General features: G+C 44.9%; 1 protein-coding gene across 3 annotated transcripts; it reads right to left on the bottom strand.

Moving 5' to 3' along the window:
- Positions 1-3,301: 3,301 nt before the first annotated feature.
- Positions 3,302-12,090, bottom strand: LOC105358711 (hepatocyte cell adhesion molecule). Of its 3 annotated transcripts, none has more exons than XM_023949240.1 (8): positions 11,802-12,090; positions 9,883-10,164; positions 9,723-9,796; positions 9,403-9,571; positions 9,225-9,287; positions 9,070-9,147; positions 5,703-5,920; positions 3,302-5,628 (listed from the first exon to the last, which is right to left on the bottom strand). In XM_023949240.1, exons 1-8 carry the CDS (start codon positions 12,055-12,057, stop codon positions 5,539-5,541), a joined length of 1,230 nt encoding a protein of 409 aa, XP_023805008.1. In that variant the 5' UTR covers positions 12,058-12,090; the 3' UTR covers positions 3,302-5,538. The 3 variants fall into 3 exon arrangements, with proteins under 3 accessions (XP_023805008.1, XP_023804997.1, XP_023805011.1); XM_023949229.1 differs by having other exon boundaries at positions 9,225-9,281; positions 9,379-9,571; positions 11,802-12,089; XM_023949243.1 differs by having other exon boundaries at positions 9,225-9,281; positions 11,802-12,087.

The following is a 12,090-nucleotide window of genomic DNA, read 5'->3' as shown; positions in this document are numbered from 1 at the left end:
GTTCTAATGATCTGTTCTCATGTTCTGTTCTAATGATCTGTTCTAATGATCTGTTCTCATGTTCTCATGATCTGTTCTAATGATCTGTTCTCATGTTCTCATGATCTGTTCTAATGATCTGTTCTAATGATCTGTTCTCATGTTCTGTTCTAATGATCTGTTCTCATGTTCTGTTCTCATGTTCTTTTCTAATGATCTGTTCTAATGATCTGTTCTCATGTTCTGTTCTCATGTTGTGTTCTAATGATCTGTTCTAATGATCTGTTCTCATGTTCTGTTCTCATGTTCTTTTCTCATGTTCTGTTCTAATGATCTGTTCTCATGTTCTGTTCTAATGATCTGTTCTAATGATCTGTTCTCATGTTCTGTTCTCATGTTCTTTTCTAATGATCTGTTCTAATGATCTGTTCTCATGTTCTGTTCTAATGATCTGTTCTAATGATCTGTTCTAATGATCTGTTCTCATGTTCTGTTCTCATGTTCTGTTCTAATGATCTGTTTTAATGTTTTGTTCTCATGATCTGTTCTAATGATCTGTTCTAATGATCTGTTCTCATGTTCTGTTCTAATGATCTGTTCTCATGTTCTGTTCTCATGTTCTTTTCTAATGATCTGTTCTAATGATCTGTTCTCATGTTCTGTTCTCATGTTGTGTTCTTATGATCTGTTCTAATGATCTGTTCTCATGTTCTCATGTTCTGTTCTAATGATCTGTTTTCATGTTCTGTTCTCGTGTTCTTTTCTCATGTTCTGTTCTAATGATCTGTTCTCATGTTCTGTTCTAATGATCTGTTCTCATGTTCTCATGTTCTGTTCTCATGTTCTGTTCTAATGATCTGTTCTCATGTTCTGTTCTAATGATCTGTTCTAATGTTCTGTTCTCATGTTCTGTTCTAATTATCTGTTTTAATGTTTTGTTCTCATGATCTGTTCTCATGTTCTGTTCTCATGTTCTGTTCTAATGATCTGTTCTAATGATCTGTTCTCATGTTCTGTTCTCATGTTCTCATGTTCTGTTCTAATGATCTGTTCTAATGTTCTGTTCTCATGTTCTGTTCTCATGTTCTGTTCTCATGTTCTCATGTTCTGTTCTCATGTTCTGTTCTAATGATCTGTTCTAATGTTCTGTTCTAATGATCTGTTCTCATGTTCTGTTCTAATGATCTGTTCTAATGATCTGTTCTCATGTTCTAATGATCTGTTCTAATGATCTGTTCTCATGTTCTCATGATCTGTTCTAATGATCTGTTCTCATGTTCTTTTCTCATGTTCTGTTCTAATGATCTGTTCTCATGTTCTGTTCTAATGATCTGTTCTAATGATCTGTTCTCATGTTCTCATGTTCTGTTCTAATGATCTGTTTTCATGTTCTGTTCTCGTGTTCTTTTCTCATGTTCTGTTCTAATGATCTGTTCTCATGTTCTGTTCTAATGATCTGTTCTAATGATCTGTTCTCATGTTCTCATGTTCTGTTCTAATGATCTGTTCTCATGTTCTGTTCTCATGTTCTGTTCTAATGATCTGTTCTAATGTTCTGTTCTCATGTTCTGTTCTAATGATCTGTTTTAATGTTTTGTTCTCATGTTCTGTTTTAATTATCTGTTCTAATGATCTGTTTTGATGTTCTGTTCTAATGTTCTGTTCTCATGTTCTGTTCTCATGTTCTGTTCTAATAATTTGTTCTAATGATCTGTTCTCATGTTCTCATGTTCTGTTCTGATGTTCTCATGTTCTGTTCTAATGATCTGTTCTCATGTTCTGTTCTCATGTTCTGTTCTAATGATCTGTCCTAATGTTATCTTCTCATGTTCTGTTCTAATGATCTGTTCTAATGTTCTGTTCTAATGATCTGTTCTCATGTTCTCTTCTCATGTTCTGTTCTAATGATCTGTTCTAATGTTCTGTTCTCATGTTCTCTTCTCATGTTCTGTTCTAATGATCTGTTCTCATGTTCTGTTCTCATGTTCTGTTCTAATGATCTGTCCTAATGTTATCTTCTCATGTTCTGTTCTAATGATCTGTTCTAATGTTCTGTTCTAATGATCTGTTCTCATGTTCTCTTCTCATGTTCTGTTCTAATGATCTGTTCTAATGTTCTGTTCTCATATTTTGTTCTCATGATCTGTTCTCATGTTCTGTTCTAATGATCTGTTCTCATGTTCTGTTCTAATGATCTGTTCTCATGTTCTGTTCTGATGTTCTCATGTTCTGTTCTCATGTTTTGTTCTCATGATCTGTTCTGTTCTCATGTTCTGTTCTAATGATCTGTTCTCATGTTCTCTTCTCATGTTCTGTTCAAATGATCTGTTTTAATGTTCTGTTCTCATGTTTTGTTCTCATGATCTGTTCTCATGTTCTGTTCTAATGATCTGTTCTCATGTTTTGTTCTGATGTTCTCATGTTCTGTTCTCATGTTTTGGTCTCATGATCTGTTCTGTTCTCATGTTCTGTTCTAATGATCTGTTCTAATGTTCTGTTCTCATGTTCTGTTCTAATGTTCTGTTCTAATGTTCTGTTCTAATGTTCTGTTCTGATGTACTGTTCTAATGTTCTGTTCTAATGTTCCTTCCTCTCTAAAAGTGGTATTTGGATCCGTCTCTGGGTATTCCTCTATAATCCTGATCTCTGAACACCAGCCCCTCCCAATCCACCAAAACCTCACATTGTGACTTGTGACATCACAAAGGAAGGAACAGCCCCTTCCAGGAAGAGTCTGCGCAGCCAGCCCCGCCCCCAGACACGCCCACTTTCTCCATGGAGCTGCGGGGATCGGCTAAACGTTTTCCTTTTTCTCCATCTTTGTAAAAGTTAGAATTTTGTTTGGTTAGGGTTAACCCTTGTGCTATCTTAGATGACCCCACCCTTACTTTGACGTGTTCTCCCTATCGTGACAAAGGTGGATAAAGGTGGAAAGATTTCATGTAATCCATGGACACCAGTGAAGATCACAAATCATTGAGGAAAAATGGTTCAGACCACTGTCTAGTGGGTCTAGATGACCCAACTCCCAATGTTAAAGTGCCTAGGATAGCACAAGGGTTACAGACACTCAGACACACTGCTGGGGCCGACTCTGGGATGATGTCATGCAATGGGCGGACCCACACAGAGAAAAAGGCGGAGCCTCAGAGATTGAGTCGCCTTACCTCCAGGTTGGATAACGAGCTGCATAAGTAATTCATATTTACTAAGTTCAATGTGTTTGTTAGTGTTCCAAAGGTGAGATGATCACATCAATGGATATAGTTTAGTATAAAGCCTTGAGAACAGCATAGACCCCCCAAAGAGCAGAACATAAACAGTTCTCCAGGTTGGAAACCAAACGTTCCAACATGACCTTTATTTTATTTGACCTTCAAGCAGAACAATAACATTAAAATGATTTAAGAATAACATTAAAACTAAGCAACAGATTATATGAACACCAGGGGGAAAAGTCTCTTTTAAGACTTTGTCCTTTAGTAATTATTATTAATTGTTTGGGATTATAATCCTAATCTGAGAGAAAATGAATGCACTCAGAAAAAACATCCACCAGAAATCCTGTAGTGACGAGGATTATCCTGCAGAAGAGGAGACACCAGAGGGCGCTAGTGAGCACACACACACACACACACACACACACACACACTATGATGAAAAAGGCTGGTGGAGGAAATGATCCATCCACACATTTATTAAGGTCTATAAACTACAAACATTTCCTGTTTGAACGTCTCAAAATTCAGGATGAACTGTAGAAGTTTGATGAAGCATCAGAGAGTTTGTGTCACAAATAAAACCTCTGCAGGGAAACAAAAGACACGAATGAATGAGTTTAAGAGGACCTGAACGCAGCAGAACCCCCTGGATTAGGATTTCAGATTCTAATCTGAGCACCTGAACGCATCAGAACCCCCTGGATTCAGCTTTTTTGATGCAACGATGACGCTGACATCTACGACTGAAATCTAGCAGAGGAACGTTCAGAAGTTTGTCCTTCAAAATAAAACACACTTATATAAATAAAAGCATAAGCAAAAGTGTAGTTTGATTGACAGCTGTTTCCCTTTGATGCGTTGGGTAAAGGTGCAGACGTCTGCGTTCTTCAGGCAGGAACGGTGCAAACGCCTGCTGCAGAACCTCGGAAGGCTGAGATGGTTTTTCTGCTGACAGGAAGTGACACGTAGGTTTGACATTCAGAGAAATATAACTTCCTGTTTACACTGAGGTTAACACTGCACTCTGCCCTTCCTGCAGAGAACGACGGTGTGTGAGGGGTTGGGGCGTTGGAACCTGCAGGGTTCTGCTGCGTTCTAGGCAGATCAGTAGAGGGCAGACAGAGGTTCTGCTGCTGGTTCCTCACTGTGCTTCTGTAGAACCGTCTTTAGAACTCTGTGAACTCCGAGAAGGTCTTTCAGGAGGAACCCGTCCATGTCTCTGCCTTCAGTCTCTGCCTTTTACTCCACTCTGACTTCCTGTTTCGGTGGTCATGTTGGACTGACCTGATGCGGTACCCCCCCCCCCCCGTGGAAACCCTCCCCCCATCAGGGCGCAGTTTGAGCATGAGAGGACAGGAAGACAGCAGCGTCTCTGTCCCATCCTCAACGTTAGTTTGACAGACAGGTTAATTCAGGGGAACAAAAGGGCGGGGCGTCCCTTTCAAAATAAAAGCCTCCAGCATCAACATAAAAGCCCGTGTCACACAGCCGCTGCTTACGTTCTGTACGTTTTCCACGTGTGACATGTCGGCCTTTGGTGATTTATGCTGGACAAACGTCAGTTTCTCAGACGTCCATCGACGGTTCCAGTCGACGGTTCTTCACGTGAATTCGGTTCTTAACTGTTCTACACTTTTGGTGGGTTAGAATTGATGCACTTGATGCACGCGTATTTTGTGTAGTTATTTTACGTAGCTTATGCTCAATTATCAGGTAAATCTGACCCACTTGTTGGTGATTTTAGCGAGATGCAGATGTGTGTCTTTCCAGGACCGTTCCACGTTTGTCTAACAGACGTTTCACGCATGAACCACCGATGTATGACCTTTAGATCACAGCACACAGGTTCATGTTAACATGACGTAATTGACACGTGAATCACTGATGAATCACAGAAAAACGGAACATTAGTCACACGGTTCATGTTCTACGTTGGTTGACGTGTTCTTTGCGTGTTTATTCGTACTTCTTCTGTGGTTTTAAGGTGGTTCATTCATGAAACATCTGTGAACATTTCACCCAAAGACCACAGCTTCTCTCACTTTTTCCACGTATGTTCACGTCTGACCGGTTTTCACCTGTGCTCTAACGTACGCGGCGGCGGCGTGACACGGGCTGCGGGCGGACCCCAGAGCAGTGGCGTTCCCTGGCAGCAGGACGTCTGCAGGTTGAGGCGGTGCAGACGTCCTGGACGGTCATGGGTCCTTTCTAAAAACTGAGGGAAGGAGTTTGATGGTTCTACGCTTCAGGACGGCTGTGCTGCTTTTGCCGCCACAGAAGGAAGCTTGATAGTTTGATGACATCAGCAGAATGAAGGAGAACCCGACAGAACCCGGTCTCAGTGCTGCTGGGTTCTGGGTCCTTTCTTCCTGGGCTGGGGAAGGGGAGGGGGCACCTCACCGTCCTCCTGATTGGCTGCTTTTGGTGCCTGGAAGGAGGAGACACCTGATGAGCATCTCTGACTAACTCCTCCCACTGCCACTGAACCGTGGCTCCTCCTACCTGGGCGGCTCTTCGGGGGGAGGGCTGCGGGTGGCCGTTGGAGGGGTCGGAGGCTTTCTGCCGCTGGTGTCGGGAGCAGTTCTGGCGAGGTCCGGTGTGGCCGGCCGGCTGCTGGCGGTGCTGGTTCTGCTGGCGCTCACGAGGAAGAGGAGGATGCTGCTGATGGTGCTGCTGATGGTGCTCAGCGTTTGTGTAGTTTAGACGGAGCTCCATCTCATCTGTGGAACCCAAGGAGAACGTCTGTGAGGAACCGCAGCTGGACATGATGGACCATCCATAAATCATGCATCCATCCATCATCCATCCATCATTCATCAATCTATTAACCATCCATTTATCCATCCATCCATCATCCATCCATCATCCATCCATCATTCATCAATCTATTAACCATCCATTTATCCATCCATCCATTTATCCATCCATCATCCCTCCATCCATCCATCATCCCTCCATCCATCCATCCATCCATCCATCATCCCTCCATCCATCCATCCATCCATCCAACCATCCATCATCCCTCCATCCATCCATCATCCATCCATCCATCCATCCAACCATCCATCATCCCTCCATCCATCCATCATCCCTCCATCCATCCATCCATCCATCCATCATCCATCCATCATCCATCATCCATCCATCATCCCTCCATCCATCCAACCATCCATCCATCATCCATCCATCCATCATCCATCCATCCATCCATCCATCCAACCATCCATCCGTCATCCATCCATCCATCATCCATCCATCATCCATCCATCATTCATCAATCTATTATCCATCCATTTATCCATCCATCCATCCATCCATCCATCCATCCATCCATCCATCCATCATCCATCCATCATCCATCATCCATCCATCATCCATCCATCCATCCGGCATCCATCCATTCATCCATCATCCCTCCATCCATCCATCCATCATCCCTCCATCCATCATCCATCCATTCATCCATCATCGATTCATCCATCATCCATCCATCCATCCATTCATCCGTCATCCATCCATCATCCATCCATCCATCCATTCATCCATCATCCCTCCATCCATCCATCCATCATCCCTCCATCCATCCAACCATCCACCATCCCTCCATCCATCCATTATCCATCCATCCATCATCCATCCATCATCCATCCATCATCCATCCATCATCCATCCATCCATCCATCCATCCATCCATCCATCCATCATCCATCATCCATCCATCCATCCGTCCATCCATCATCCATCCATTATCCATCATCCATCCATCATCCATCATCCATCCATCCATCCATCATCCATCCATCCATCCATCCATCATCCATCCATCATCCATCATCCATCCATCCACCCATCCATCCATCATCCATCCATCCATCCATTCATCCATCATCGATTCATCCATCATCCATCCATCCATTCATCCATCATCCATCCATCCATCCATCCATCCCTCCATCATCCATCCATCCATCCATCCATCCATCCATCCATCCATCATTCATCATCCATCCATCATCCATCCATCATCCATCATCCATCCATCCATCCATCCATCCAACCATCCATCCATCATCCATCCATCCATCATCCATCCATCATCCATCATCCATCCATCATCCCTCCATCCATCCAACCATCCATACATCATCCATCCATCCATCATCCATCCATCCATCCAACCATCCATCCATCATCCATCCATCCATCCATCATCCATCCATCATCCATCCATCATTCATCAATCTATTATCCATCCATCCATCCATCCATCCATCATCCATCCATCATCCATCATCCATCCATCATCCATCCATCCATCCATCCATCCATCCATCCATCCATTCATCCGTCATCCATCCATCATCCATCCATCCATCCATCCATCATCCATCCATCCATCCATCCATCCATCCATCATCCATCATCCATCCATCCATCCGTCCATCCATCATCCATCATCCATCCATTATCCATCATCCATCCATCATCCATCATCCATCCATCCATCCATCATCCATCATCCATCCATCCATCCATCCATCCATCCATCATCCATCCATCATCCATCATCCATCCATCCATCCATCCATCCATCATCCATCCATCCATCCATTCATCCATCATCGATTCATCCATCATCCATCCATCCATCCATCCATCATCCATCATCCATCCATCCATCCATCCATCCATCCATCCATCCATCCATCATCCATCCATCATCCATCCATCATCCATCCATCCATCCATCCATCCATCCATCCATCCATCATCCATCCATCCATCCGTCCATCCATCATCCATCCATTATCCATCATCCATCCATCATCCATCATCCATCCATCCATCCATCCATCCATCCATCCATCCATCCATCATCCATCCATCATCCATCCATCATCCATCCATCCATCCATCCATCCATCATCCATCATCCATCCATCCATCCATCCATCCATCATCCATCCATCATCCATCATCCATCCATCCATCCATCCATCCATCCATCATCCATCCATCCATCCATTCATCCATCATCGATTCATCCATCATCCATCCATCCATCCATCCATCCCTCCATCATCCATCCATCCATCCATCCATCCATCCATCCATCCATCCATCCATCATTCATCATCCATCCATCATCCATCCATCATCCATCCATCCATCCATCCATCCAACCATCCATCCATCATCCATCATCCATCCATCATCCATCATCCATCCATCATCCCTCCATCCATCCAACCATCCATACATCATCCATCCATCCATCATCCATCCATCCATCCAACCATCCATCCATCATCCATCCATCCATCCATCCATCCATCCATCCATCATCCATCCATCATCCATCCATCATTCATCAATCTATTATCCATCCATTTATCCATCCATCCATCCATCCATCCATCATCCATCCATCATCCATCATCCATCCATCCATCCATCCATCATCCATCATCCATCATCCATCCATCCATCCATCCATCCATCCATCCATCCATCCATTCATCCGTCATCCATCCATCATCCATCCATCCATCCATCCATCCATCCATCATCCATTATCCATCATCCATCCATCCATCCATCCATCCATTCATCCGTCATCCATCCATCATCCATCCATCATCCATCCATCCATCCATTCATCCGTCATCCATCCATCATCCATCCATCCATCCATCCATCCATCCATCATCCATTATCCATCATCCATCCATCCATCCATCCATCCATTCATCCGTCATCCATCCATCATCCATCCATCATCCATCCATCCATCCATCCATCCATCCATCCATCCATCCATCCATTCATTCATCCATCCATCATCCATCCATCTAGGTTGAATGGTTACCCATTATCCGCATGCGGCGTTTCCGTCTGTTGCAGATGCAGCAAACAATGATCCAGATGATCAGCAGTAGAACCACCCCTGAGGGAAACAACCACAGGAACCTTTCTTAGCTGTCTGGAACACATGGAAAGAAGGAGGACTTGAAGCAGACCTACCTGCTCCTCCCCCGACAAAGTACCAGATGTAGTCGAAAAACCAGGAAAATGCAGAGCCTGAAGGTGAGGAAGGAAGTCATTAGAACAGGAAACTGCAGGAGTGTCCACTGCTTCATGTCAAGAGAACTGTGAGGATGACTTTCAGAGGACTGACCCGGTCCAGTTTGGTGGTACTCACTGCAGGGTTCCACAGCTTTACTCGTGACCTCGCTGACTTTGTTAGAAACTTTACAGGAGAACTTTTTGTTTTGAACGTCTACAGCCGTCATGTGGAGAATCCGGTCGATCTTCTTTTCCAGAACCTTGTTGTTCTCCAACCATGTAAACTTCATTTCATCTGCGTTTTTCTGTGGATAAACAGAACAAAGGGAGGGATTGGAGGCTCTGCAGACTAGAACCCTGCAGCATACAGAGGTCACAAGAACCTCTACATGTGTAATGTTCACATCCTCACACAGAACGGTCACAGAACGTCTTTCTGATGATGCTTGTTCTCACCGGATCAGGATTGCAGGTAAACGTGACTTTTCCCTCCTTACAGGTGACATTCACCTCAGCTTTCTTCATAGGTTCTACAGGAGACAGAGAACATCTGAGGCTTTCAGCAGTTTCCTTCCTCTAGTAACTCAGACGTTCCACAGAGAAGGAACCTTCTTACCTCTGACACATAACTGCATGCTCTTCAAAGATACAGTCTTTCCATCACTGTCAAAAACCTCTGGGTTGTAAACTCCTTCATCTTTTTTCCCCACGTTCTTCAGAAGGAGGGATCCGTTCGCAGAAACATCTTCTGCTTTCCCAGTAAGCATTGTGTTGCCTCTTCTTTGAAAGATGATTGTGTTGCCCTTGCTCCACTTCAGCCTATTCAGCAGTTTGTGCTGCAGAGGAACCGTGGCGATTCCACCTACTGCTGCAAACACGTCACAGGATTCTGAAGAACCTTTGATCAGGAAGAGACGACAACAATCAGTAAAAATGACTTTCAGGAACCATTTTGGAACCAAACATTTGAGTTTAGGGCAGCAGAACCAGACGGAACCTTATGGAAGATAGTTGTGTGCTGAAGAGAGCTAATGCTAGCAGGCTAACCCGGTGCGTTCACATGGTTCTCCTTAGGAACGTCTGTCTTCATTCCTTAACTTGTCTTGAGGACCAGGGTTCTCATGAGGACTAGGGTTGTTGAAGAACCAGAGTTCTCTTGTTGGGTCCAAACTAAACTTCAGGTGAGCCTTCACACCTGCAGAACCAGGAGGACCCTCAGAGGAGTCTGGTTCTGGACCAGACAAGTTGTGACCAGAACTTTGGGCCGAGCAGATGCTGTGGTTCTCCTGAGGGGTCAGACCCTGCTCCTTGGTTCCTGTCATGGGGGTCTACCGCGCAGATCAGAGACGTTCCAGCGTGTCTGCACGCCGCTCAGCTTCACCGCTGCGCTTCAGGAAGGAAGTCAGCTCATGAAGCCGCGGCGGATGTGGATTTCTTCCTCCATGACGTGATGTTTGCCGATGACAAACCGATGTTGAGCAACCGTCTGGGTTTGATCTTTGGGTGGGAGGTCCACCCGGTCCAGGTCTTTGTCCTGAAGCTGGTCCTGGGGACAGCGATGAAGATGGAGGAGGGAGACTTTCATGTCCTCCTCCTGACCACAGACTGCCTCACAGCGACGTGCACGCCCACGTGCACAGCTCCACAGCAGAGAGACGGACACTTTTGGTAAAACCTGAACGTTTGATTCATTTTCTAAACAGAACCGAGGAAACCATGGAAACTGTATTTATGGGACTCTGGAGAAGCATCTTCATCTTCATCATCAAACCTCAATGGACCCTTCCCCCTATACCCCCCCGGTGAATGTGCTGGAAGACCCAAACCGCAGACCTCTGCACAAACCATCACAGCAGTTCAAACGTTTTTTCAGCAGACTCCTGGTCAGGAGAAACGGCAGCTGGGCGGGAAAATCCGGAGCTTTGATCGTCTCCCCAGCATTAAAAAAACAAATAAACAAACTGCATCCACTGCTGCAAACATCCTGCTGTTCTCCACGGACAAAAGCTCCCCGCTTTGGCCCGTGGAACGTCCTCTGCAGACGCACTTCTGAATTTCCCCGCCAGTAAACGGATGAAAGCTTTTCTCTAAAATGTGGGGGGGGGGGTCAATGTTTGACCTTCAGACCATTTCATGTAAATAAAGACTAAACTGTGATGTTTGTCAGTGAAAGAGATTTTTTATAACAGATGAGGAGGATTACATAAAAGCCCCCAGCAGTAAAAACACACAAAGGATAATCTGATAGATGTTCTCTGTTCTGAATAAAGACCTTTTTCTTCTCACATCAAATTCTTTTCTTCACAGAAATGATTTCCACTTAAAGAACAGCAGCAGGATTTCTGTTTCCTGGTGTCCAGAACCAGAACTTCCCTCAGGTTCTGTCAGTTTTGTCAGAAACCCCTGAACTTCCTGATTCAAAGTTCCTCCCGGTGGTTTCTGGTTTCTACAGCCTGAAATCCCAAAGCTCTGAGCAGAACAGCAGCAGAACCTCCTGATGGACGAGGAAGAACCCGAGGAGAAAGCTTCACGCACCTGAGAAGGAGCAGAGGAGGCCCAGCAGCACCAGCATGAAGGTGGAGGCAGGAGCCATCTTCATCACCCTCAGCTGCAGAGATGGAGCCGTCGTTATGGAGGTCATTTCCTGTCGAAGCACATCTTTATTGAGAGGCTGCGTGTGACGCCACAGACGGCGGCGTGCGAGGAGAGGAAGTGATCCAGCAGCAGAGGAAGAGGGCGTCTTCATCAAAGACTGCAGCTCCTCCAGAGGAGACATCCACCCAGCTGTCATCTGAGTCACAGCAGGGGGCCAAATGCTGCAGAT

Source organism: Oryzias latipes, chromosome 2, assembly GCF_002234675.1.
Source record: "Oryzias latipes chromosome 2, ASM223467v1".
NCBI classification, from domain to species: Eukaryota; Metazoa; Chordata; class Actinopteri; order Beloniformes; family Adrianichthyidae; genus Oryzias; species Oryzias latipes.
Note: the sequence above shows the minus strand (reverse complement) of the source record. Positions and strands in the feature narration are given on the sequence as shown.

Coding starts and splice junctions, on each gene's coding strand:
- LOC105358711 (XM_023949229.1), bottom strand. CDS start 12,057: ATGACAGCTGGGTGGATGTCTCCTCTGGAGGAGCTGCAGTCTTTGATG. Junction 9,797..9,882: donor CATGCAGTTATGTGTCAGAG/GTAAGAAGGTTC, acceptor TGTCTCCTGTAG/AACCTATGAAGAAAGCTGAG. Junction 9,148..9,224: donor CTTTGTCGGGGGAGGAGCAG/GTAGGTCTGCTT, acceptor TGTTTCCCTCAG/GGGTGGTTCTACTGCTGATC.